The sequence below is a fragment of the Equus asinus genome, chromosome 18, assembly GCF_041296235.1.
Source record: "Equus asinus isolate D_3611 breed Donkey chromosome 18, EquAss-T2T_v2, whole genome shotgun sequence".
In the NCBI taxonomy this organism is placed as follows: Eukaryota; Metazoa; Chordata; class Mammalia; order Perissodactyla; family Equidae; genus Equus; species Equus asinus.
The window spans coordinates 32,882,615-32,909,069 of NC_091807.1; the positions used below are offsets into that span (position 1 = coordinate 32,882,615).

A 26,455-nucleotide genomic window follows, 5' to 3' on the forward strand; every position below is an offset into this window, starting at 1 on the left:
AATTTCTTCTCTGTGTCCCAGGGTCGAGCTAATCATTCCCATGGGCCACAACCCCTCCCGGAATCAACTACTAATGGGAGGATTTTTTTCTATGAGGTCATCCTTTAAAAGACTCATGGGCTACTTTAAGTAGAAATTTCTCTCCAAACATATAGATGAACAGAACCTGGCATATGGAACAAATCTGGAAGATACTTTATATTTCTACAATACAGTGTTCAATATCACAAATCACAGTAACCTACATTTATTATCATTTTATTCCAGATATACTAGGCAAAGTAGGAAGTGGCCATTAAGATCCTATAAAAGGATGGGCCGGCAGCAGTTAAGTGCACACGTTCCACTTCAGTGGCCTGGGGTTCACCGGTTCAGACCCCGGGTATGGACATGGCACTGCTTGGCAAGCCATGCTGTGGCAGGTGTCCCACATATAAAGTAGAGGAAGATGGGCATGGATGTGAGTTCAGGGCCAGTCTTCCTCAGCAAAAAAAAAAAAAAAAAAAGAGGAGGATTGGGAGCAGATGTTAGCTCAGAGCTAATCTTCCTCAAAAGAAAAAAAACAAATCCTACAAAAGGAAAGCTTATTACAGACTTCTCATTGCCATAAAATTTTTACTATCATATATCCACTATGGAGGCCCAGATTTGGCCAGTGTTTTTGGTGGTACAAGGAAATACTGGCATCAGTTCCCAAAGCATGAATAAGCGGAGAATCTTACAGGCTGAATCCTGCTTGCAACCTAGGAGCCATACCTTGCCCCTCCACCAACTAAGATTAATTCCCCGGAATTTTGTTCCCTCCTATCATACACTGATTAAGAGCCAAGGATACATAAAGCACTTAGGGAAGGTGTTATGGACTGAATGTTTGTGTCCCTCTAAATTCATGTGTTGAAATCCTAACCCCCAATGTGATGGCATCAGGAGGTGGGGCCTTTGGTAAGTGATTGGGTCATAAGCATGGAGCCCTCATAAGTGGCATATAGTGCCCTTACAGGAAGAGAGAAGACAGCTTGCTCCAGCTCCCTGTTCTCCACCATGTGAGAACACAAGGAGAAGACGGCAATTTGCAAACCAGGAATTGGTCATCACCAGACACAGAATCTGCCTGAACCATGGTCCTGGACTCCCCAGCCTCCCGAACTGTGAAAAATAACTTGGTGTTTAAGCCACCCAGTCTACGGCAATTTGTTGTAGCAGCCGAGCTAAGACAGAAGCTTCCTTACCCCTAGAATTGTAAGGAGTGGGCTCTGATCACTACCCAACCGTTGTGCTCTCTAGCTCCCATATGCCCATGACTCTGTGGATGGGCCACGGGAGAGATGTTTCCTTTCATAAACAGTAACTCTTCACTGCTCCAAATTATAGACAGAGAACTTATTTTCAGGCATTCCATTTAAACCATATGCCAATTCCTTCTTGCTAATGTTAAACCTATCTTTCTCAGGACAAAGTACATGGAGGAGTAGGCAGGCCTTAGCACAAGTCTACTCCTGACACTATTTTCTCTTGATCATCTCATGAAGAACTCCAACCAGTCAAATCTAACAGAATGGCTTTTACTGATTGTTCCCTGACACACAAAAACAGAAAGTTAAACATTCTGTTGGAGGCTGACAATTATGGTTCACCAACATAAAGTAAGAGCAGCCCTATTAGAAAATGGCTCAAATCAAGTATTTTAGCCGAATGTAATCACGTGTAACTGATGCATAGGGAACAACTTTACAAACATCACCTCACTTGGCCAGGGCCACACATGATATATCGTCTATCTTGGGTGATGTATAAGGAAGTTAATTTGCTCAAAGTGAAATTACCCAATGGGTACTTGAATAATCATTTTAATGGCCAAGGGGAGCATTCAGAAGCATGTGATTTAATTTTTCTATAGGGTAAAAGATGTCTGCACCTGCCCTATGAAACAGACTTCAAGGCCCCACTCACATAACTGTCTCTGTGCTACAGCAGAACCAAAATCCTTATGAGAGCATCTTGGTCGTCTCCTTGGTTACCTCCAGCCCACTTCAGGATAGAGCTGGGTGGCCTTGTATGCAGACACATACCCATGGCAAGCGGCCCAACTTCTCTAAGAGAATGTTCCAGAACAGAATGCTAATCCAAACTCCATAACAAGATCCTCAATTTCCAGAAAAGAACGTTAACCCAGCCTCCACAACAAGCTACTCAACTTCCGGAAGAGAATGTTAATCCACCTCTGCCAAGGTGACTGTTGAAGCTGTGGCCACCAGAGGGTTCCTCCTCCGAGACTTGGGAAGCACAGTCACCACCCAGCTGAGGGAGCAGTATGCTGAGGCCTCTCCAAGGACTCCTCTCCTCCAGCCACACCACAGAAAACAAGCACCTCCGAGGGTTGTTTGGAACCTCCCTTCCCTGAGAAAACCATCTGGATTCACCTGACCTATGGGATAATCTCATCAGCCTGCATGGTCTGAAAAATCCCATGAAACCATTGTAGGTATGTTGATGAGGACAGCAGTCACCACTTTACACAAATGTCTGGTGTATCAGGACACAGCGAAGACATTTCCTGCAAGTCTAAGGGCCAGGAATACCTGGAATTCTGCTGACAAATAATTTAGTTTTGTAGACACGACACGAAGATTCAGGTAATTGATCATATCAATTGTCTGGGCTGAGGAAAGATGAGTCAAATTTGTGGCTCACCTCTGACAGGCATACAACAAGATTTTATAATAGTCATGGCTTTTATGTGTCATCCTTATATCTGCCTTTGTCTTACTTTTCTATTCTTATTTCCTTTTTTTAATTTTTCATTTTATTTCACCATTCTGGAATTTCTCCCCACAAGCCACTTTAATTCATTTTTGGAACAAGGCGAAGTATAAATAAGTGTTAGAGGTCCAAGGCAGGAAGGTTGGCGCACAGTAGAAGATTGCTCCCAGAGAGGATGCAGCTCACCTGCAGGAGTCACCCCCGCTGCCCTGGCACCTGTGCCCACACGTCTTTCATGTGAGAAAGGGAGTGAGAGTCGAAAGCCAGACTGTACCTGGAAAACGGGCAGGTGTTAAGTTCATGTCTTCAAACTTCCTCTCTTTCAGCCACTTCTTCAGCTCTATAAATTCAGGCTTGTAGCTCTCATTCACTAATCAATGGAAAGAAAAAATAGTGATTAAAATCACCATATAATCAGATGACCAGTTAAAAAGAAAATCTCTGATGAACTGTCCCAGTGTTCACAAACAATTCAGATAGTGTTATCGCAAAAGGGGATACATTTTAACACACATGAATAATGTAAACGAAAAAAGAAAAACCATATGAGACATAGGAAAAGCATTTGATAAAATCTAACATTCATTCCTGACAAACACTCTCAGCAAACAAGGATAGAAAGGAACTTCCTCAACCTGATAGAGAATATCGAACAGAAAACCTACAACCAACATACCTAATAACCAAAAACTGAGTGCTTTCCCGCTAAGACCAGGAACAAGACAAGGATGCCTATTCTCCCCACTTCTACTCAACATTGTACTGGTGGTTCTGTCCAGTGCAATAAGGAAAGCAAAGTAAAGAAAAGGACCTATTACGGCTTGAATTGTATACCCGAAAGCTTATGTGTTGCAGTCCTAGGCCCCAGTACCTCAGAATATGACCTTATTTAGAGATGGGGTCTCATGATGAGAAAACAGCTATTTGGAGTTGCCCTCACCTAGGCATTTTACAATATGACAACCCTGCTCACACCCAGAGTCTGGATATTCAGGTAAGGACCTGAGCTTACGATTCCCTGTGCAAGTTCCAGCAATGCTTCTCCTGGGGCACCTGTTAAAATAACCACTTAGAGTTGAGCCTGCAGAAAGTTAGTGACCGCCACCCTAACCACCTTATAAATAATAAGTGCTTGCTACACTGCTCTCTATCTCCTGCTCGCTCATGACCTGGGACTGAGGACAGCCCCTCTAAACCCCATCCACATCTTAGGGATCTATAAGTAATAAATCTTCTTACTTTACTTCTTTTATACGATTATATTGAAACTGTGCCTTCAATCAAAATGGCCCCACGGTTTTCACTACCCCAAAAGCAGGGGTTCAGATGCTGAGGGAGCTATGTGCCGACCCGAATGGGTGCCTTGTCCCTCCTCATTCGGCAGGTCATAATCCACACAGTCTTAACACACTAGCTACGGGCCTTCCTACACAGGTCTTTACAGAGGAAATCAAGTTAAAATAAGGTCATTAGGGTGGGCCCAATCCAATATGACTGGTATCCTTATGAAAAGGGAAAATCTGGACCGAGATATGCACAGAGAGAAGACGACAGAAGAGACACAGGGAGAAGACAGCCGTCTACAAGGAGAGAGGCCTGGAACAGATCCTTCCCTCATAACCCACGATGCTGCTGACACCTTGATTTTGGACTTCTAGCCTACAGGACTGTGAGACAGGGAAATTTACAGCTGTAAATGCCTAGATGGAAAAACAAGACTTAATTAAAACACAGGCAAAGGACTTGAATGGATATTTCTCCAAAGATGATACACAAATGCTGAAGAGCATATACAAAGAGTTCGACATCACTAATCATTACAGAAAGCCAAATCAAAATCACAATGGGTACTGTCTCACACCCATTAGGGTGGCTACTATCAGAAAAACAGAAACCAAAAAGTGTTGGCAAGGATGTGGAAAAACTGGAACTCCTGCACACTGTTGGTGGGAATGTGAAATGGTACAGCTGCTGTGGAAAAACAGTATGTCGATTCCTCAAGAAATTAAAATATAATTATCATATGATTCAGCAATTACAATTCTGGATGTATATCCAGAAAAGAAAGCAGGGCCTCAAAGGGATATTTGTCCACCCACATTCACAGCATCATTATTCACAATAGCTAAGAGGTAGAAGTAACCTAAATATCATTAACGGATAAATGGATAAAGAAAATGTCGTATACATAAATATACAATGGAATATTACTTAGCCTTAGAAAGAAAGGACTTTCTGACAGGTGTTACATGAATGAACCTTGAGGGCATTACGCCAAGTGAAACAAACCAATTACAAAAAGACAAGTACTGTATGATTCCACCTATATGAGTTATCTAGATAGTGAAGGTCATGAAAAGAAAAAGTAGAAGGATGGTTACTAGGAGCTGGGGGGAGAAGGTAATAAGGAGTTGTTATATAATGGGTATAGAACTCCAGTTTTGCAAGATAAAAGGAGTTCTGGAGATTGGTTGCACAAAAATGTGAATGTATGTAACATTACTGAAGTATACTTAAAAATGGCCAATTTTATGTTATATGTATTTTACCACAATTAAACATAAAAATTTTGGGGGACAGGCCCAGTGGCACAGTGATTAAGTGTGCACATTCCGCTTTGGCAGCCTGGAGTTCGCTGGTTCAGATCCCAGGTGCAGACATGGCACCACCTGGCAAGCCAGGCTGTGGTAGGTGTCCCACATATAAAGTAGAGGAAGAAAGGGACGGCTGTTAGCTCAAGGCCAGTCTTCCTCAACAAAAAAAGAGGAGTGGCAGCAGATGTTAGCTCAGGGCTGATCTTCCTCAAAAAATAAATAAATAAAAATTTTAAAAGTCTGAAATCAAAAACCTAATGGAAAGACATACCTGGTTTATGGTTTGGAAGTTTCAATATTGTTGAGATGTCAAATTCTCTCCAAATTGATCTATAGATTCAATAATTCCTAATCAATACTCGAGCAGGCTTTTTCATAGAAATTGACAAAATGATTCTGAAATTCATATGGAAATACAAAGGATCTAGAGTAGCCAAAACCATTTCGAAATACTGATTTCAAAAATTATTATAAAACCACAGTAACCAGCAAAGAGTCAGCTATTGTCATAAAGACAACAAAGAGATGAATGGAACAGAACAGAAAGTCCAAAAATGGATCCACACATAAATGGATAACCGATCTTTTACAAAGGTACACAGCCAATTCAGAGGAGAAAGGATAGTTTTTTCATAAATGTTGCTGGAACAATTTGATCTCCATAAGCAAACGAAATAAACTTATTCATGTCTTGCACCATATATAAAAATTAACTCGAACTGAATCATAGACTTAATATAAAGCCTAAAACCATAAGACTTCTAGAAGAAAACATAGGAGAAAATCTTTTCGACCTTGGGTTAGGCAGATTTCTTAGGTACAACACCAAAAGCAAGGTCCACAAACAACAAATTGATAAACTGGACTTTTATCAAATTTTAATTTCTGCTCTTCAAAAGAGACTGTTAAGAGAATTAAAAAAGAAGCCACAGCGTGATTGAGAACATCTGCAAATCAAGTATCCGATAAAGGACTCGAATCCAGAATATCTAAACAACTCTGAGTAGTCAAGAAAAACAACACAACCTAATTAAAACATGGGTGAAAGATCTAAACAGTGAACCAAAGAATGCCTGGATAAATGGCAAATAAGCACACTAGTCATTAGGAAACGCAAATCAAAACCACAATAACACAGCACTTCACACCACTTAGGAGGGCTATAATCAAAAAGACGACAACAAGTGTTGGCAAGAACGTGGAGCAATTGGAACTCTCATAAACTGCTGGTGGGAACATGAGATTATACAACCAGCTTGACAGTTTGACAGTTTCTTTAATAACAAAACCTACACCTATGATATGATTCAATCATTTTACTCCTAGGTATTTACCCAAGAGAAAAGAAACTATGTGTCCATGCAAAGATTTGTTGTACACAAATGTTCATAATGTCTTTATCTGTAGTAGGCAATGAATGAAAACACCCCAAACGTCCATCAACATTATAGATAAACAAATCATGGCATACAGTCAACAATAAAAAAGAATGAACTACTGATACACAGCAACAAAGAATTACCCCAAAATGATTATCTTGAGTAAAAGCAGCCAAATAAAAGAAAAACTCATATGCTATCATTTTATAAAACTATAAAATGTAAACAAATTGATAGTGACAGAAAGTAGATCACAGGTTGCATGGGGACAGGGGGAGGAAGGGTTCAAAGAGGGCCAAAAGGAAAGGATTACAAAGGTATATAAGGAAACTTCCTGGGGTGATGGATATGCTCATTATCTTGACTGCGGCGATGGTTTCCTGTACAAACACATAAGTCAAAATCTATCAAATTCTACACATTAAAATGTAATATTCATTGTATGTCAGTTGTACCTCAATAAAACTGTTTTTTTTCCAAATACGATCCACGATATAATACTCCCAAAATATATCATCACAAACCAAAAACTAGATTTTACAGTAAGAGTATTTAATGACTGAGCATTTAATGAGCAACTACTATCCACACAGCATATGTTGCACTGTAGGGAAAGCTCAATGTGTTCTTCACCCTCAAAAAGATCACATTTTAGGTGGGAAACAAGACTTCCAGGAAAAACAACTAGAAAACCAGTAGGTCCCTAAGAATAATGCCCAATAAGCAACTTAACAAAGGGTGACATTAGTGAGAATTGGAAATGGGATTACCAAAGACATAATCTCAGCTCAGTCTTGAAGGTTAGAGAGAAAGGGAACAAGTAACAAGAAGGAAAACAGGTGTTCTGGGCAAAGGAAGGATTACGAGGAAGGGCAGTGGTGCAGAGCACGCCCAGGGAACCATGAGTAAGAACAGACGTCCAGTACATGGAGGGGCAGGGTGGGGCCACCTACAACGGGAGTCGATGTCACACAGGAGGAGCTCAGATGTCACACAAGAGGGAAGGAGCATTCATGGAGGCTCCTCACCAAAAAGGCGACAGGGAACCAGTTAGGAACATCAGACTGACAGCAGCAAATGGAACAACAGGCGGGGAAGAAAAACAAGGGTGTAGGTAAACCAGCAAAGACCCAGCTGAAATCATCTACAGGCAGAACAGAGAAGCAGTTCACCTACGAAAGGCCAGGCGAGGTTGAGCAAGACACTGGCTACAGAGGACAAAGAACCATAGTCAAAGATCACCTCCGAAGATGCTGACACACCTGAGGTCCACTAGGACGAGTGGTTAAATTTTCATCAAAAATGGCAACTGCATCTATGTAGTACTTTCCAGCTGGCCAAGCACTTTCACATACAGTATCTCGTTCAGACTGGGCTACACTGAACTTGAAATGATGAATTTAGATCCAAACACTGAGATCCTAGAGGTAGCTAGCGGCCAGGACCAGAAACAGAAATCTGGGAGTCATCTCCAGAGCAGACGTACTTGGAGCAATGAGAACTATATTCATAGTCCCACAGGGTTTAAAAGAATATAATGGCACTAATAAAAGAGTATTCTTTAAGAAATATTCTTTTTGAAAAGTGCCCATGAGCCTCTGAGAAAAGCTCCATGTATCTATTCATACCAATCAACAAAGCATTCCTTTTTCCATCACTGGCACCAAATGATCTAAACTGTACCTCCTCTTGATTCAGAACTTCTGAAGAGTTTTCGTCTTCTGATCCGGCTTGTTCTTCCTCTTCCCTTCTTCATACTACAAGTGCAGTTTCTGTTTAGGTGCCCAATCTGAAACAAAAAACATTTCTTTGCCTTCCTATCCAGTTGTATGATAATCACGGTTCCTCGTACCTATAAGGATGTAATGCTGATTAATCATGGAAACCCTCATAACTGATTTCATGACCATGTGCTTTGGTGACTTACACATCTCAGTCCTAATCAACACTGACTAAGCACCGATCTAATTATATTTTGAATGAACAGTAGCCATGAAGCCACCATCAGCTAGGAAGTCTTGGAGGAAAAAAAGAAAAATCCTCTTTGAGTGTGAAGTAATGGTTTGTTCTTAGAACCACGATCCTGAAGTCAATGTGATTAAATGGGGTTTGCAACAGATTAGAGAATGAGAGCCAAGAAAGCAGACAAAACAAAGAGATGATCATAAAACCTAAAACGACTATTAGACTGTCCACATGCCACTTCTTTGGAAGCATAAAAATGAAATCCATTAACCACCAATATGACACAGGCAATGGACTGAGAACTAGGCAGCCATTCAGTGGAAGAAGGTACATGCTAACACGTTAAAATGTCCCAGATATATGAGGTGAAAAAATAAAGCTGCAGAACATTACAAATGCAATGTTCCCTTTCGGGTTTGCTTCTGAGCATATTATATATGTTTATAAAAACGGGTTTAAGAAAGGATATTCAAAGCCGTGCAAGGGGAGAAGGCTGTACTGTTACTTTTGTATCCTATTCTGTGACTTACATAACAGGAATATTACTTAGGTGCACATACGTACAGTTTAACCATACACCTGTTCCTAAAATCTACTACTAAAACATACCGGACCGAAATGAACAACAAAACAAGAACCCCAGGCACTCAACACGGCGCTTCAGCAGTGGAAGGTTCATTGTCCGATCTACCCAAAGATGGCGAGGCCGGTACCAGGGCCCAGCGCTGCCCCGCACACGGGCCGGGAACCCCACAACCACCCCCGGGCCGGCCGCGCGGGGCTCGGGCCCAGCGAGCCAGCTCTGCACGAGCGCCCGGTGACAGCACGGGTGACAGTCGGCTGCCGGCACCGTCCTCGCGCCCACAGTCCTCAGAATGTTCCACACACACCGCACCCCCGCCCGCCATATTCGGGCCGCCAGGGCCTCAGGCCCCGGGGGTTACAGACGCAGCCTTAGGCTCCTTCTCATCCCACACACGCGCCTCAACGGCGGCTTCTTGGGTCAAATACGCTAAATGAACGGTTTCCAGAGGATGGAGGGATACCGTAGCGCGCAGTACAATGCCCGGCCTCGTGGAGATCGGCAACCTGAGCTCAGTTCTCCTCTTTACAACAAAAAATTAAAACGCGAGGAAAACTCCCAAACTACCCGGCTCCTGTTGCCCTGGCAACCCCGGGTCACCCGGTTTCCCTGACCCCGGAAGTTCTTCCGGCCCACCCGCGGCGGGGCACCGCCCCCAAGATGGCTGCGGCGGAGACGAGCCCACTACAGGTGGAAACTCCGTACAGCGCTCCTCCGGAAAGCGAATGCAAGAAGCGAGCCGGAGCGGGAGAGGCAGAGGCTGAGGGCCGTCAGGACCGCATCGAGTCCTCACTGACCCAAGTCTAAGTCGCCGGGCGGACCCTTCCCTCCGCTGCAGGCCCACGCCTCCTGGCCTGCGCATGCGCATTGTTTCCTGGATGCGTCACGGACGCTGAACTCCCGAGCCAAGGGCGAGAAAACCCAACGGCTCAGGTTCGAGGAACCTCCGCCCTGAAGACCCCCGCCGCAGTCTCTCCTGCCACAGTAGGGGGAGGGCCCTCCTAAGGCTGGCGTCGCGGCCCCAGCCCCTAAAGCAGGCCCCCACACGTCCCTTGATCTGCTGCGCCTCCCGCTAAGGCCTAGCAAGCCTGGCCCGGGCCCCGTACTTCACAGGCTTTGCCTCGACCGGCTTTGCCTGGATCGGCTCCACCCCGCCATCTGCGGGCAGGGCGCCCTCTAGCCCGTTTGCCCCATGAGGCCCGCCCAATTCTCCCTATCCGACCTAGCAGTCCCAGAGGCCGCCTACACATTTCCAAATCATTATGTACCTGCTACTCCCTCTAGGAGACAGAGCTCAGTCTCTGCCCCACCCACCCCCTCCCTGACTGTGGACTCTCCTTAGAGACTTGCCTCCAGAGAGTACAGTACGGGATGGGGGAAGAGTAATTTTATAGTGGAGAAACCTGGAAAACACCGCCTTGGCCATGTCCGTGCAAATAATTCATAACAACCTATAAATCAAAATTGGGTTGAGTTTATTATGAGCCAGAGTGAGGATTATAACCCGAGGAGGCCTTAGAAGGCGTTCCCGAGAAGCATGGGTTGCAGTACAGTCTTTTATCTTTTTGGAACAAAGAACATGTAGTAATCACACCCAGGATACATTTTCATGAAAATTTCAGAGGTATTAAGTTGCAAATGACCAGGTCAACGTGACCCTGATGTCAGGAAGGGGACCAATCCAGACACTACCAATAGGGAAGGATGCATTCTTATCTTGAGAGTGCATTCTTTACTTTAATGGTTAAGCTTAAGCTTATGTACAATGTATGTTTCATAGACCACAAGTCAGGCTTTTTAGTTCCAGCCGGATCAGTTTTGAACCCAACTTCTTACCCCTTATACCTCAATATGTGAAAATTCTCTTGTCAGCCAGGTGATGAGAGTTAGCACAAATGATTTCATTCACTCCCCTCCCCCCACATTAAAAGACTGAAACACTGGCATACTTTCCAACAGCTCGAGGCCCCATCATAGGATGACTCAAGCCCCCTTAACATGCTCAAGGCCGCCAAAAGGATTTCCTATTCGTTCTAGCCCACATCTGACCATAGGCTCTTTACCACCCTTTCTTAGAGCATTTATTTACAATTTGTGAACCCTTCTTCTGTCTGTTTGAGATATATACCCATCTGCTCCAACCCAGGAGCGTCTTTCTTAAGGATTTCAAAGCCATTGTGTTGAAATGTAATCATGAGAAAGCACAGAACCTCCGTCTCCCAGTCTCTGTGTAGCAGACACTGTGGCCTACTGACCTTTACACTGACCAACCCAACCCTTTGCAATTTTTCACTCTCCTGACTGGACTAAAGACCCTCAGTTCTACCACCCAACTCCCTCATGCTTTCATTGAAATGCCAGTCATCTCTGTACAAATTCAAGTTGAGTTGAGGTCGTGCTGGACCCACCGCCCTATTGCAAGAGTATGTTACTTATTAAAATCTGCTGTTATATTGTTTAATTTTCATAAACTTAAGTAAATTGCCTGGAGTGACATGCTTACTCAGCGGCTCAGCTACAATTAGATTCTGAGCCTCTAAGTCCATGCTCTACCCATAGGCAAAGCTTATTGACCATCCTAAACAGGCAGAAAGTGTACGAAGAAGAGCCAGGGTCAAGTGGAATTCTGTGAGGGTAAATAATCATGGGCAGGGGAAGACCCCGAGAGCTCAACAACTTAGAATTTAACTTAGAATTTAATACTGTTTTCCAACATCTATTATGTTAATAGACACCATGGAACTGTGTACCTTAGGACAAATAAAATAACTGTTTTGAAGCAGTGGGTGGTAAAGATGTGCGTTTATTCCACAAGTTAACAGATGTGATAAAATTCTTTCTCCATATAGCAGCCAGGATGATCTCAGACTTGACTCTCACAACCAAGGAATACCTTCCACATTAGCCATTAGAGTCCTAACAGAGATCCAGGGCCTCCACCTTTACTTTCTTATTTTCCTTCTCACGTTGTTCAGAACCCAGACAAGGTGCTGTGTATGAGGAAGGGTGGGAGGCTCACAAACACACCACCAGGATCAAGACCCAAGTTTGACAGAGAAAAAATATACAAAATCTTAATTCAAGATCTTAATTCACTGTCTTTACATTAGCATGCTTCTCCAAAACAAACTTTCTAAAACTTTCCCATACTCAAATCTTTCAGTCCTTTCCTTTGTGATTCTTCCCTGTTCTTATGCTGACAAACCCCTTTGCCCATACTGAAAAATAGAAATTTTACTTGTATTTTCTTATGCTTGTTTTATACTTTCATTTATAAACCCATAAATTTAAAAAGTGAGAAAGCTCTTTTTCTTTCTCTTTATAAATTAATTGGTGTACCCTGGAAGGTGAGGATCTCTTTTTTTCCTTTTCAATGATTGCCCCCTTTCCCCACTACCATTTTCTGGAGTAATTCTTTCTTTCCCCTGTTAATTGTTAATGCCACTTTTATCATACACTACATTCTCATACTACATGATGTTTATGGATTATATTTTCTGGAGCATCCTGCCCCACTGACTTGTCACTTCTTGTGTTGGTACCAGTACTACAAGGATAAATCAGGCTGAACATCCTGATTCACGGCCCTCTTAGAATTGGCCTTTTGAAATAGCAGGCCCCTCACCATGACCAGATTTCCCTACATGTCATGTTGGATCGCTGAGTGACCCTCAGTGGATTTAGTCCATCCCACATCCTTCCAGCACTGGCTCACCCCCGACATAGAAGAAAGTAAATGAGGCTAGGGGTGTGCAGAGAGGCCAGCAAATGACAGACCAAGCATACACTTGGATAAGGGAGAAAATCCAAAACAAAGCTCTTCATCCTGAATGAAAAAAAAAATCCCAAATGGTTATAAAGTACCACTCCAGCTACGAAACATTTTTGAAACAAGACAATTTTAGAAATGGAGAACAGATTACTGGTGGACAGGGCTGAGGGAGGGGAGGGTGGGAGCAAGAGAGAGGTATGTTTGGTTTTAAAAGAGCACAGGAGGGATCCTACTGCTGATGGAAATGTCCTGTATCTTGATTGTAGTGGTGGATACACAAACCTACACTTGTGATAAGATTGTATGGATCCAAATACACACATACAAATAAGTACAAGTGAAATGAGGAAATCTGGACATGATTGGTGGATTGTTTTGATGTCAGTATTCTGAGTGTGATATTGTACTGGAGTTCTGCAAAATGTTACCACTGAGGAAAACTGGGTCAAGTGCAAGGAATCTCTATCTTACCTCTTACTACTGCATGTGAATCTGCAATTATCTCAAAAAATATTTAAGAGAATAAAAAGGCAAAGCTCTTTCCCTGATTATTAGTTTTGTGTGTTGCAACTGATTGGAAACCTACCTTGCAATGGCAACATAATTGGCATCTATCTAAAGCACCCCTGTTCACCAGAACTTTGTGCTGTGAAGGGAACATCGTGTAGGTGTCTGTACAATACAGTGCCCACCAGCACGTGTGACTGTTGAGCACTGAAATGTGGCTAGTGCAGCTAAGAACTGAATTTCAAATTGTATTATTTTCATTAAATTTACATCTAATGGCCACTTGTGGGAAGTGACTACCTTAAGAGGCAGCTCAGAAGTGAAACTCGACCCTATAGTCGGCTAGTCCTCTGTTGGTACAAGGAAATAGTAAGGAAGAAAATTCATTTCCCACCACTGAACTACTTTATGAACTTTCTGAGGATCCACTTCTTCACATTAAAATGAAGATAATAAGATGCATCCTGACGAGTTATTCTGAGTGTGAGAAAGGGCTGCAACACCCCGGAGCACGTTTACACTGCAGGACCTGGATACAGCCAAGTCGATGACCCTGCAGGTGTGTAGGGAGGTAACCCTGTCATGATTTCGTAAACGCTCCCCACTGCGGGGTGAAAATCAGCCAAGGATAAGCCAGGAGCTTTGCTTCCATACTTAGGGGAGAAATCAACACACACTAAATCCCCTTGTCACGTCTTCCCACCTTATTCCACATCTCTAGATCCAAAGATTTCAGTTCACGCGGTATTTCTGAAAACGCCAGGAAAAAAAAAAAAAAAAAGTCTGCAAATGCCCCATTTCTTCAAGCACAACCTGGAAGAGTTGAAATAGTCGGGGGAACACAAGAGAAAGACTCTTGGAGAACCAGAGCTACGGTTTCAGTTGAAATGTACTCACGCGGCCTATCAGAATGGTTCTCTCTGCCAGGCAGGCAGCCTATAACAGCAATCGGCCTTAAATCTTCTGCGAGCCAGTTTCGCAAAGTGGCGAGCCCTACTGCTTTGCAGTCGCTGCGCCCCATGAGGTTCCCAGGGACCAAGCCATGAGGGGGCGAGGCCTGCGCTTGCGCGCCGAGCCAGGCGGCTGGGGGCGCGCGTCCTGCTAGCGCGCAACCAGCGCCCTTGGAGACGTCAGGCTTCTTAAGTGCGCGCAGCGGCCGCGCGGAGCCATTTGTACTTGGGAGACAGAACCGCTCTCCGCACCAGCGCCCCGCGGTCCCCCACCCAGCCATGTTGTCCAGCAGGCGTGTGGCGCTGGTGACCGGGGCCAACAAGGGCATCGGCTTCGCCATCGCGCGCGACCTGTGCCGGCAGTTCTCAGGGGACGTGGTGCTCACGGCGAGGGACGCGGCGAGGGGCCAGGCGGCCGTGCAGCAGCTGCAGGCGGAGGGCCTGAGCCCGCGCTTCCACCAGCTGGATGTCAACGACCTGCAGAGCATCCGCGCCCTGCGCGACTTCTTGAAAAAGGAGTACAGGGGCCTCGACGTGCTGGTCAACAACGCGGGCATCGCCTTCAAGAGTAAGGAGCCCGGTGCTCGCAGGAGAGGCGTTCTGCCTGGGTGGCCAGATCCATGGGAGCATCCCTGCGGTGGGGCTCCCCTGCCTTTGGAGTCCAGGATGGCTGCCTGGGGAAGGAGGAGGGGTGGGGACAGGGGTGCGGCTACAGCAGAGTGCACCTGGAACTGGACTGCCTTCCAGCCAAAGGGACCTTTGTATTTCTTTGGCTGGGACGCCTGGGGATCTTTTCCAGGGTGTCACGCAGTTTTTCTCTGATTGAATTTCAGGGAAATAGGGGGACTTTTTAAGCCATTTTAAAATAATTAAGAAAATTGCACAAACTTGTACACAGAGATCCCATGTGTGGACCCGGTTGGTACATTGTCAAACTAGGAAATTGTCATCGGTACAACTGTTAACTACCTGCCAGTTTTACACAAAATTCACCCAATTTCTTTTGCACGCTTTAAAAAATATAATTCTATGGGTTTTTACCACATGGCTACCATTTATTAACTCTACCTTCCTTCTTCCTCTGAAAGCTGGGGACCCCACTCCGTTTCCTATTCAAGCAGAAGTGACAATGAAAACAAACTTTTTTGGTACCCGAGATGTCTGCACGGAGCTACTGCCTCTCATAAAACCCCATGGTGAGTCCGATGAGGAGCCCAAGCCATGCTGGTTCTGGCATGATCTGCCCTGCCTGCCTCTGCTCTCATCTGCAAGCCCCTGCTACCTCGCCCTGCTCTGCTACACTGACTCCTTGTTGTGTCTCCACTGGGCCAGGCATCCTTGTGCTTCAGGCTCTGCACACACTTGTCCAGTGGTCATCAGTGCTCTCTGTCCCACTGGTCATTGCACAGCTGACTCTTTCTCATCCTTCAGGTCTTTGTTCAAAAGTCTCCTCAGAGAAGCCCTTTACCTGCTCTGTGCCCCTCACACGTTGGAATTCCCTGAGGATTCCATCCCGGCTCCTTCCTCCTCCCTCTCCCTCTCTGAGTGATCCTATTCAGGCTAGAGGAGCCTTCGCAGCCTTCAATTTGTTATCCTCCCACATCTTTTTCTGTGTCTTATATAGTGTATTATATTTATGGGGTTTTAGATGCTAAACCCACTGTACATATGTGAGATAAATATCATTTGGTCTTTACAAGTTCAGCAGGTCCCGATGACCACCCTCAGTTTCAGAAATTCACTAGGACTCAGAACTCAACAGAGCCCATGATACTCAAAATTATAGTGTCTTATCAAAAATGGAGACCAATTAAATCAGCAATGGGAAAAGTCTCATAGCCCAGGGTCCAGGAAAGACCAGGCATGGAGCTTCCAGTTCTCCTCTCCCAGGGGAGTCCTGCAAACAGCATGTTTTCTCCAGGCGGTGATATGTGACAATACACATGGACTATTGCCAACCGGAGAAGCTTATCCTGCCTAGTATTTGGTATTTTTGTTGGGGTTTGTCACATGACCTGGCCCACCACTCTCTGCTGACCTTACTCGCCAGCACCTCCAGAAGTCCAGCTGATAGCAGGTAGCCCAAAGTAGCACCATAATTACCCCGTTAGCATCTATTCTGTAGCCTGACCCTAGACCCCCTGAGTAAACAATGACACTCTGTATCAGGCAGGACATTCCAATTGTGTAAAGATTACCTTCCAGCAGCCCTGGGTTCAGGGCCAAATCTTTCTTTGGCCAAGCTTAATCCTTTACTTTCATAGGCCACACCCTGGTCCTTTGCCAAGGCTCTCTTCCAGCAAAGGATCATTGAGGATCTACATTTACTAGAGCATTTATATAACACATACAGCAATTGTGTCAGAAATATGCCTGACATTTGCAGGCGCCAGTGTGGGGTAGGAATAGATTTAAAGGAACAGATAATCCATCCCCTAAAACCACTACATGCACGTTTGTGGGTTTATAGTAATTTGATTCTTTCACTGATCAACTGCTGTTTATACCTTATTTAGCATAGTATTTGTGTAGATCATTTAGTATTGTTAAGAGATAAACTAAGGCATATTAAAAATTTAAGCATTTATTTGAGAAAAAATCTATTCAAGTGGAGAAGGAACAAATGGGAAGTGCTTAGGAGTACCCCACCACTTTTGTAGAAAAAAGGCTGGAGCAAAGGAAGGAGATTATTGATTGGCTATAGCTTCCAGACCAGTTGGCCATTGCTGATGGGTGGTCCTTAGGTTTCGTTTTTGTAACCTTGAGGCATTTACAGGCTTAGATTTTGGTTTGCTTGATAGGCCACCATGGCATTAGAGCCACCTCAGTCTAACGGGCTCCTTCTCTAATTCATTTAACTGATGGTTAATTATAGCTCGTGGTTAGCTAAATTCAGTTCTTCATTATGTGTGCTAGTTGAATATTACCAACGAGGGCACTGTTACACCATATCACAGTATGGTGGTACATGGAACCTGAGAGATAAGAATCGAGAGATGCTGGCACATTGCTAGAGTCCCACTCAGTCGTTAACATTGGTTCAGTTCATCACCGTATCACATGACCCTGGCTCGCAGAGCCGAGGCCACTCAGGTTCTCATGCTTCTCCTCGACCTTGTCGTGTCCCGAAAGCAGGAATGGTCTTAGCAACATGTGGCTTCACATTTTCCGGCATCTGGTATGATGGAGCTAAGAGACGATACCGTCTCTTGCTCTGAGCCTCTCGAGACACCAATGTAATATGGGATTTCTCTTGTTGCATAACCCATTTATTCATTCCTTTAGCCTAGGCCACCATGCTTCCTTTTCTTCCTTATCATTGACTTTTACCCAAAGTTTTTCACCTTTCAAAGAGCTGTCAAGTTCAGCCACTGTGCTGATCCTGATCGCCTGCAGCGAAGGCAGCTAGTCTAACATGTGCCTTCCCTTCAGTCCACTCCCATTCATATCAGGTAGGGTTGGGTTGCATAGGTCCAGACCTCGTGGGCTGTCTCGGCCACTAGGCAATACAGCTGCATTTGCTGTCACTCCACTTTTGCCATATTGGCGAAGGCACATTCTACTCCATCAGGCCCTTGGGACTTCTGACATGAAGGTTTAAACCTGTAGGTACGGGTTCTTGCTTAGGAATTATTCCTGCTTCCCATATCTGCAGTTGTAGCCCTGGTGTCAGGAGTACTGTATCAGGTAGGAAAAAAGAAAGTGGAGGTGATGTGGAGTAGAATCATATAGTCACCCCAGCATCCTCCCCCAGCCCTTCATCCCAAGATCCCCCAGCAGAAGAAAAGAATCTATCGTGTGGGGCATCTCCCTTGGCCCCCTCATGTTGGGTGTGAGCACATGCTCACGAATGTGTGTAAGCCAGCTCTTCATACCTTTCTCTCCTCATGTTTGAGACAACCACCATTTCAACTGCCCATTCCAATTCTCTATCAAAGCTACTACTCCAGGGATAAAAGTGCGTTGCTTGGTCTGCAGAAGTGTAACTTACCAGCCCAAATGGTGCGGTATCTTCTGTTCCACTCCTGCTGTACTGCTTGAACATTGACATCTATGTCGGGTACGCAAAGCCTGGTCCAGAAATAATGTCTCCTTTCGTGAGGACCCATTTGTAGCCTCCCAGGAGTACTACCTAATTCTACTTAGCAGCTGTGTGCAGGGCCTTCCCCTTGGGGAATCTTTCGCATAACCACCTGCAGTCGTTGTCTCTCTTGCTGCCAGAGAATGTCCTTTGCATTCTGTGCTTCACAGGGTGTAAGAGTCACGTCAACAATTATCCCATTGCTGCAAGGCTGCAGCTCCCCATGCCCACCTATCTCATGAACCAAGCTGGCCACTTCAAAGAAGCATACCAGGATGCCCACTTGCTGGTTCCACTAGCCTGCCAGACCTGGAAGTGGTTCTTCTGATGGACATTGACTGACATGTCCTACTTTAACTTACCTCTAATTCCTGTAGGGACTTCCATTGGGCTCTGCCCTATATGCACATCCCTTCTGTTGTTCAGTTTCCCACGGCCCCTGTCTGTCAGCATATTGTTGGACATTAGTTACTGCTCCTGAGTTGATAAGAATCCAAACAGAGAGAAAACCCCATGCAGTTCAGACCCCTGAGCTGATTTGTTGTTCCCTTCCTCGATCAGAGTGGCAGCCTTTCAAAGCAGATGCTGTCCATTCACCTAGGATCTGCCATCCATCAACCTTTCAGCTCTTTGTTGGTCCAGAGAGACATGGTCATAGAGCATTGTCAAGTGACATTCATCCTCCAGTGGTCCCAAAGGCAGCCTTTGGTATGATGAGTACCTCCTTACATTCCTCCTAGCATGTTCCTATGTAAACCATTGTCATTTTCTTATGGAACTTCTGGGTGCTACCCTCTCCATTAGAAAATTTCTCTGACATCATCTTAGACATTCTGGGTAAAATAAGTTCAAGATTGTATCATGTCCTTCACTCATGGAGGCAGTCTTAATTAATGCTCAGGGCAAACTGGTAATTGTCTTGCAAATGGAAGTTTTCTGGTCCAAAATCCCAGCGAAGTTGGTATTCATCATTCTTGTGCATCCTTTTCCACATAACAATTTCTATTGGATTTTAGGCAGAGTGGTGAATGTGTCTAGCACTGTGAGTCTCAGTGCCCTTCACAACTGCAGCCCAAAACTGCAGGAGAAGTTTAGAAGTGAGACCATCACAGAAGAGGAGCTGGTGGGGCTCATGAACAAGTTCGTGGAAGATACAAAGAATGGAGTGCACCAGAAGGAGGGCTGGCCTAATACCGCATATGGAGTGACGAAAATCGGCGTCACAGTCCTGTCCAGAATCCATGCCAGGAAGTTGAGTGAGCAGAGGAGAGGGGACAAGATCCTCCTGAATGCCTGCTGCCCAGGGTGGGTGAGAACTGACATGGCTGGTCCACGTGCCCCAAAAAGCCCAGAAGAAGGAGCAGAGACCCCGGTATACTTGGCTCTTTTGCCATCGGATGCTGAGGGGCCTCATGGGGAGTTTGTAGTGGAGAAGAAAGTCAAACAATGGTGAGCTCAACTCACAGCTTCTGCGGGCCTCAGTGTATTACATGCCTTGATTTTACCAAAAAGGCATTTTCACTGTGAAATTATCCATGTCCCAAATAAAGAAGAGGAATCAAAATATCCCTATCACGTACTCTATTTAACTTGGCTATAAATTCTAAGTGTTTTGTAACTTCTTCTGTGATATAGGGGAGAAAAAGTAGAATCAACGACAATGAGTGAAAATCATTAGATGAATATTTATAACTTTGAATCTTTATAAATTTCCATTTTGCGGATTATTTACATGCCGACCAGCTCAGAAATTGAATAGACCTAAATGTTAGGTCAAGGAAGGACAGTATAACCCAGGGGTCAACAAACATAGAAACAGTAAGTAAGTACATAGTTTCAGCTTTGCAGGCCACACGATCTTTGTTGGAACTACTCAGATCTGCTGAGGTAGCATGAAAGGAGCCATAGACAATACATAAGCCAATGAGTTGGCAGGGTTTGGCCTGCGGGCTTTAGTTTACCAGCCTCTAGTACAACATGGAGAACACCATGAAGGAAGGATATCTGGTGTGGTGACTATAACACCAAACTCATTAGAAAAACACAATTGCAAAGAGTGAAGTATGAGTGGGCACTTAAGACCCATCCATAAGAGAATCTGAGACAGTGAGGGAAATTGAATATGAATTGGGTGTCCATGGATATGAGAGAACTATTGTCAAATCTCTTCAATATGAATGCATAATTTATGCAGGAAGGAAGTGTCATGAGGTCTGCAACATGAACATGTTTCAGCAAAACATACAGAAGATGAACACAAAAACATAGTAAAATATTCATAATTATTCAACCTAGTCTGTTAGACACATAGGTGTTTACTATACTAGTCTTTCAGCTTTTCTGTTTGAAAGCTTTCAGGACAAACATCTGGAAACGAAAAATCCTGGCTCTGCCACCTTACTGTGTGACCCTGAGCAAAACCACATCTTACTGTGTCTCAGTTTCTCCACCTGTAAAATGAGGACACGGGGCATAGGATTGCTGTGAAGATCCAGTGTCCTGATCCAGGTGAAAAGGTTAAAACACAATAAAAGTGCAAAGTGTCTTCCATCTTGAGTCCCTGTCACTGGGACCTAACACCACCCAGGGCTGTGATGAGCTGCTTCCTGCCCAACACTGAGCCTGCCTCCCAGTGGCCCCAGTGACCCTCCTCCACGGGCCCTCCCTTCACAGAAGCACTGCATGTTGTAAAGACGGCTGTGCTCTCATGATTATTCTTCATTCTTCACTAGTGATTTTCAGGTTGACAGAAATGAAAAGGGATGTCTCCTGAAAGCAACAGTAGGGCTCTTATTGTAAAAGTGAAGTTTGGGCCAGGCCTGGTGCCCTAGTGGTTAAGTTCAGCTAGCTCCACTTCCGCGGCCCCGGGCCTGACTCCTGGATGGGGACCTACACTCCTCTATTAGCCATGCTGTGCTGGTGGCCCACATACTAAAAAATAGAGAAACATTTGCTTTGATGTTAGCTCAGGGTGACTATTCCTCAGCAAAAATTAAAAATAAAGTAAAATAAAACTAAAGTTTACAGGTTTCTCCCTTCAACAGGGCAGTTTATTTGTTCCTTTTTATTTTTTTTTTGCAAACCGACACCGTAAGACAGCAATATCTAGATTAACATGATAGCATCTCAACTGTTTGGAAATATATATTTGAAGTTACAGGGATGCTTTTTTCCTTAGGACCTTAAAAATAATACCTAATTCTGTATGCCACTTATTTTCTGTGACCTTGGACAAAATCATCAAACTCTGAACACTTTTAGCAAATGGGGATTATGTAGCCATTTAATACAACATTGCAGTCAACGGCTTGGCACACAGTAAGAGCTTCATAAAACATTCCTTCCCACTTGGGGGCTCACTGGGAAGCCCACAGCAAGGCACCCTGCCCACACCGAGAGTCTAATCACAGGACCTAATTCTCTAATTCTCTCTTTTGAGTTTCTCTTGAGAAAGCAAGGAGATCTATGTATGTTACAGGCTCTTAATTAATACCAGCCCTCACATGTGTTCCCCTATGTTGAAGCTAGCATATATGAGGTTAAAACCAAAAGCACACATCCCTGTTCCCTGCTTAAGTTACACTCATATGTAAATATTTATTTTTTTAACCTCTGACTCCATGAGCTTTACAACCAAATGGAAGTTACACATTGTTAAAAGCCCAGATGGCCTCACGCTGGGCTCCCATTAAACTTGTAAATAATCACAGGTCCTTGAAGTCTATTACAGGGAACCAAATGTCCAGAGAATATCAAGAAACGAAAGCTTCTTCTCAGGCCCAACTTCTCGGCTTCCTGGTACCAGAATCCACCATGGAGACAAACAGCCAAGGACATCCGTCTGTGGATTATCTCATCTCACCCGGCAAATAGCCTCACAAGGCCAAATGTGGACAGCTGGGAAAACGCCAGCCAACAAACACCAGCCAACAAGGCTATGTGCCCCCTCTGTACAAGCAGACACATTCCCAACCTTTAACAACCTCTACCCACTTCCTAATGGGGAGCAAGCTATTCTTAAGGCACTAGCTGTTGCTTTGCTCCCTCTTCCTGGCCAAGAAAGTAAAGCCTTTCCTTTCCATTCAATACTCTGTTCTCGTTATTTGGATTGGCACCGGGTTCAGAGACTGAACTTCTGGTAACAACTTGGCATCCCAGATGGGATCTATGGGTGGTCCTCACTGAGACCCCCTGGGCTTGATCAGACACTCCCAAGTCATACACCACGCCTGTACCAATTGGGAAAGTGGAGGGTTGGAGAAAGACTCAGGGATGCCAGATGGCCAAGGACTGATGCTTAGTTGGCGGGGCTTCACGCCAATTCAAATCCAGGTTTTCTCCCTTGGCTGGACTTCATGGAGCACCTGGGACAGCCAGAGGGGCTGCTCCAGCAGCTGCCAAAGCTCCTTTCATGATCTGTATACTGAAAACTGTAAACCATTGTTGAAAGAAATCAAAGAAGACAGAAAGAAATGGAAAGATATTCCATGCTCTTGGGTTGGAAGAATTAGCGTCGTTAAAATGTCCATAGTTCCTAAAGCAATCTATAGATTCAACGCAGTCCCTATCAAAGTTCCAACAACATTTTTCACAGAAATAGAACAAAGAATCCTAAAATTTGTATGGAACAACAAAAGACCCTGAATAGCCCAAGGATTCCTGAGAAAAAAGAACAAAGCTGGAGATATCACACTCCCTGATTTCAAAATATACTACAAAGCCATAGTAACCAAAACAGCATGGTACTGGCACAAAAACAGACATGCAGATGAATGCAACAGAATCGAGAGCCCAGAAGTAAACCCACACATTTATGGACAGCTAATATTCAACAAGGGAGCCAAGACCATACGATGGAGAAAGGAGAGTCTCTTCAATAAATGGTGTTGGGAAAACTGGACAGCCACATGCAAAAGAATGAAAGTAGACCACTCCCTTACACCATGCACAAAAATCAACTCAAAATGGATTAAAGACTTGAGTGTAAGACCGGAAACCATGCAACTTCTAGAAGAAAACATAGGCAGTACGCTCTTTGACATCAGTCTGAGCAGCATATTTTCAAGTCCCATGTCTGACCGGGCAAGGAAAACAAAAGAAAAAATGAGCAAATGGGACTACATCAAACTAAAAAGCTTCTGCACAGCAAAGGAAACCATCAACAAAACGAAAAGACAACCTAACAACTGGGAGAAGATATTTGCAAACCACATAACAGATAAGGGGTTAATATCCAAAATATACAAAGAACTCATACAGCTCAACAACAAAAAAAACCAACAATCCAGTTAGAAAATGGGCAAAAGATCAGAACAGAGATTTCTGCAAAGAAGATATACAGATGGCCAACAGGCATATGAAAAGATGCTCAACATCATTAGCTATCAGGGAAATGCAAATCAAAACTACAATGAGGTATCACCTCACTCCGGTCAGAATGGCTATAATTAACAAGACAGGAAACAACAAATGTTGGAGAGGATGTGGAGAGAAGGGAACCCATGTTCACTGGTGGTGGGAGTCAAACTGGTGCAACCACTATGGAAAGCAGTATGGAGTATCCTCAGAAAATTAAGGATAGATCTACCATATGATTCATCTATCCCGCTGCTGGTTATTTATCCAAAGAACTTGAAAACACAAAGGCATAAAGATACCTGCACCCCTATGTTCACTGCGGCATTATACACAATAGCCAAGACTTGGAAGCAACCTAGGTGCCCATCAAGGGACCACTGGATAAAGAAGATGTGGTATTTACACACGATGGACTACTACTCAGCCATAAGAAATGATAAAATCTGGCCATTTGTGACAACATAGATGGACCTTGAGGGTATTATGCTGAGTGAAATAAGTCAGAGGGAGAAAGTCAAATACCATATGATCTCACTCATGAGTAGAAGATAAAAACAACGATAAACAAACACGTAGCATTGGAGATTGGATTGGTGATTACCAGAGGGGAAGGGGGAAGGAGGGAGGGCAAAAGGAGTGATTAGGCTCACATGTGAGGAGATGGACTATAATTAGTTTTCGGGTGGTGAACATGATGTGATCTACACAAAATTTGAAATATGTTATGATGTACATCCGAAAATAAACAAATAAATGAAAGAACAAAAAAAAAGCTATGTTAGAAAAAAAAAAAAAACCTTCTTTCACTTTGCAAGCCTTCCCTCTGGCTCCCTCCTGTGTGCAGCCATTCTAACCGCTAGTTACCAGGGAAATGACTTTGGGCAAAAGGAAAACTCACTTGTTTCGTGAGTCACGATGCCCTGGCCAGACTAGATAATGCCCCCAGTGTGCACACAGAGGTCCCTTGTCCTTGCTCATTTGGGAAGATCTGTAGGCCAGATCTTCATTTTCTGGGCACCACCAAGTGTACGTTATGGACTAAGGTGGGACTGGAAGCATTTTGGTTTTTGGGTTTGGGTTGGTTTTGTTTCCTTTGTTCTGGCTACCATTTGCTGGCTGAGGGTTTTTGGGAAATCGAGCTTGTTTGGTTTGGTTTGGTTTCTCTGTTTCTCCTCTTTTTAAATAAAAGAGTATTAACGTGGGAGGTGTCACATCTGTTCCACCTAAGAGTCCCTTGGGAAAGATTTTTCCTGATTGGTGAACCTACAGCTATAAGCCAATGACAAAAGAAACAAATCGTATTTTACTGTAACACCTCTTGGCTGACATATGTCTTGGAAAGTGAGGAAAGATGGCTACTGAATGGAACTTTGAATAATTACACTATGTTGCAGTTGGAGTTGTTTTGTGAAAGGTCTGGAAAATGGGATGAGATTCCATATGGGCAGGCTTTTCTGTGGTTGCATGATCAGAAAGCTGACTGGTCAGGGACCACACCAATGATCCCAAGAAAAACCAAGCCTCTAGTAGTCAAAGATACTCAGACACCAGAAGAAAAACTTGATAAGGACATGGCTGCTCTAAGTGTGTCGAATCCTTTTAATACTAATGTGGCACGGATACTGATGGCAAGGAAGGTCAATGAGGTCGAGGGGACCATAGAAATGAGTTCAGGTCAATTGGTGGGAATAACTTTCAAAGTTTATAACATTTGAGAGGTGCATAAAGCCAAGCTAGTCGAGGTGCTTTACACAGCTCCCCCAGATGGGACAAGAAGGGGGATCCAAGGTCAGGGAGGAAGGGACGCCAAAAATTGGAAAAGGATCAGTGTACCTGCTGCAAAGAAAAGAGGCACTAGAAACATGAGTTCCCTGAGCTAGAGGAAGGCATGAGAGAAAAAGAGGGTTCCCCCAAATAAGCTCATGACCTCTTGAGTCCGAGACTCAGAGGAGGAAGGCGATTGACGGGGCCAAGGGTTCTTTGCCATGCTGGTGGCTCCAATTCCAGTAGTCCCCCATGAGCCCCAGGTACAAATGACAGTGGGGACACAATGGGCTGACTTTCCAGTAGGTATTGGTGCCACTTATTCAGTGTTAAACTGCAAATTGACATCACTAAATAATTCCTTGGTTGTCATTGTTGGAGTCACTGGCAAAATTCAACAGAGACCCATGTGCCAACCATTAGAATGCAACTTGGAAAAACACAAGCTGAAACAGAACTTTTTCTACGTACCAGATTGTCCCATTTCCCACCTTGGGAAGTTCATTAGGATCTTTGACTGGACTTATTAGAACATTTCACAAAGAGGTTCAGTTTGTTCTTATACTTCATATGTTCCAGATAAAAGGAAGGACTGGAATAATTGACCCATTTGTGAAATGTGTTCATCATAGAAAACTGCTGGAAGATTAATAAGGAGGTTTCTATAATTCATTGTAGTTATCTCAAAGATAGTTTAATAAGAGTCATAGTGTCATGAATTATCTTTTTATGCCATTTTTTT

The 26,455-nt window shown here is 44.1% G+C and overlaps 2 protein-coding genes across 16 annotated transcripts in view; one reads left to right on the forward strand and one right to left on the reverse strand.

Annotated features, from left to right (window-relative positions):
• The window catches only part of SETD4 (SET domain containing 4), a 162,766-nt gene that overhangs the window by 14,602 nt on the left and 121,709 nt on the right, over positions 1-26,455 (reverse strand). For 3 of the 15 annotated variants that reach the window (XM_070488830.1, XM_070488831.1, XM_014841608.3), the window contains exons 1-3: positions 9,745-9,892; positions 8,417-8,522; positions 3,035-3,130 (exon numbers count right to left, since the gene is read on the reverse strand). In XM_070488830.1, the coding sequence (XP_070344931.1) occupies positions 3,035-3,130; positions 8,417-8,489 (169 nt within the window). In that variant the 5' untranslated portion in view covers positions 8,490-8,522; positions 9,745-9,892. Of the gene's footprint in view, positions 1-3,034; positions 3,131-8,416; positions 8,523-9,307; positions 9,627-9,744; positions 9,893-9,986; positions 10,140-14,457; positions 14,569-26,455 lie in introns of those variants that run through there. The other 12 variants (XM_044751110.2, XM_044751111.2, XM_070488832.1 and 9 more) reach the window with 10 other exon arrangements.
• On the forward strand, positions 14,385-20,157 carry LOC106831423 (carbonyl reductase [NADPH] 1). The gene is made up of 3 exons (XM_014841613.3): positions 14,385-15,078; positions 15,599-15,706; positions 19,608-20,157. Exons 1-3 carry the CDS (start codon positions 14,790-14,792, stop codon positions 20,042-20,044), a joined length of 834 nt encoding a protein of 277 aa, XP_014697099.1. The 5' UTR covers positions 14,385-14,789; the 3' UTR covers positions 20,045-20,157.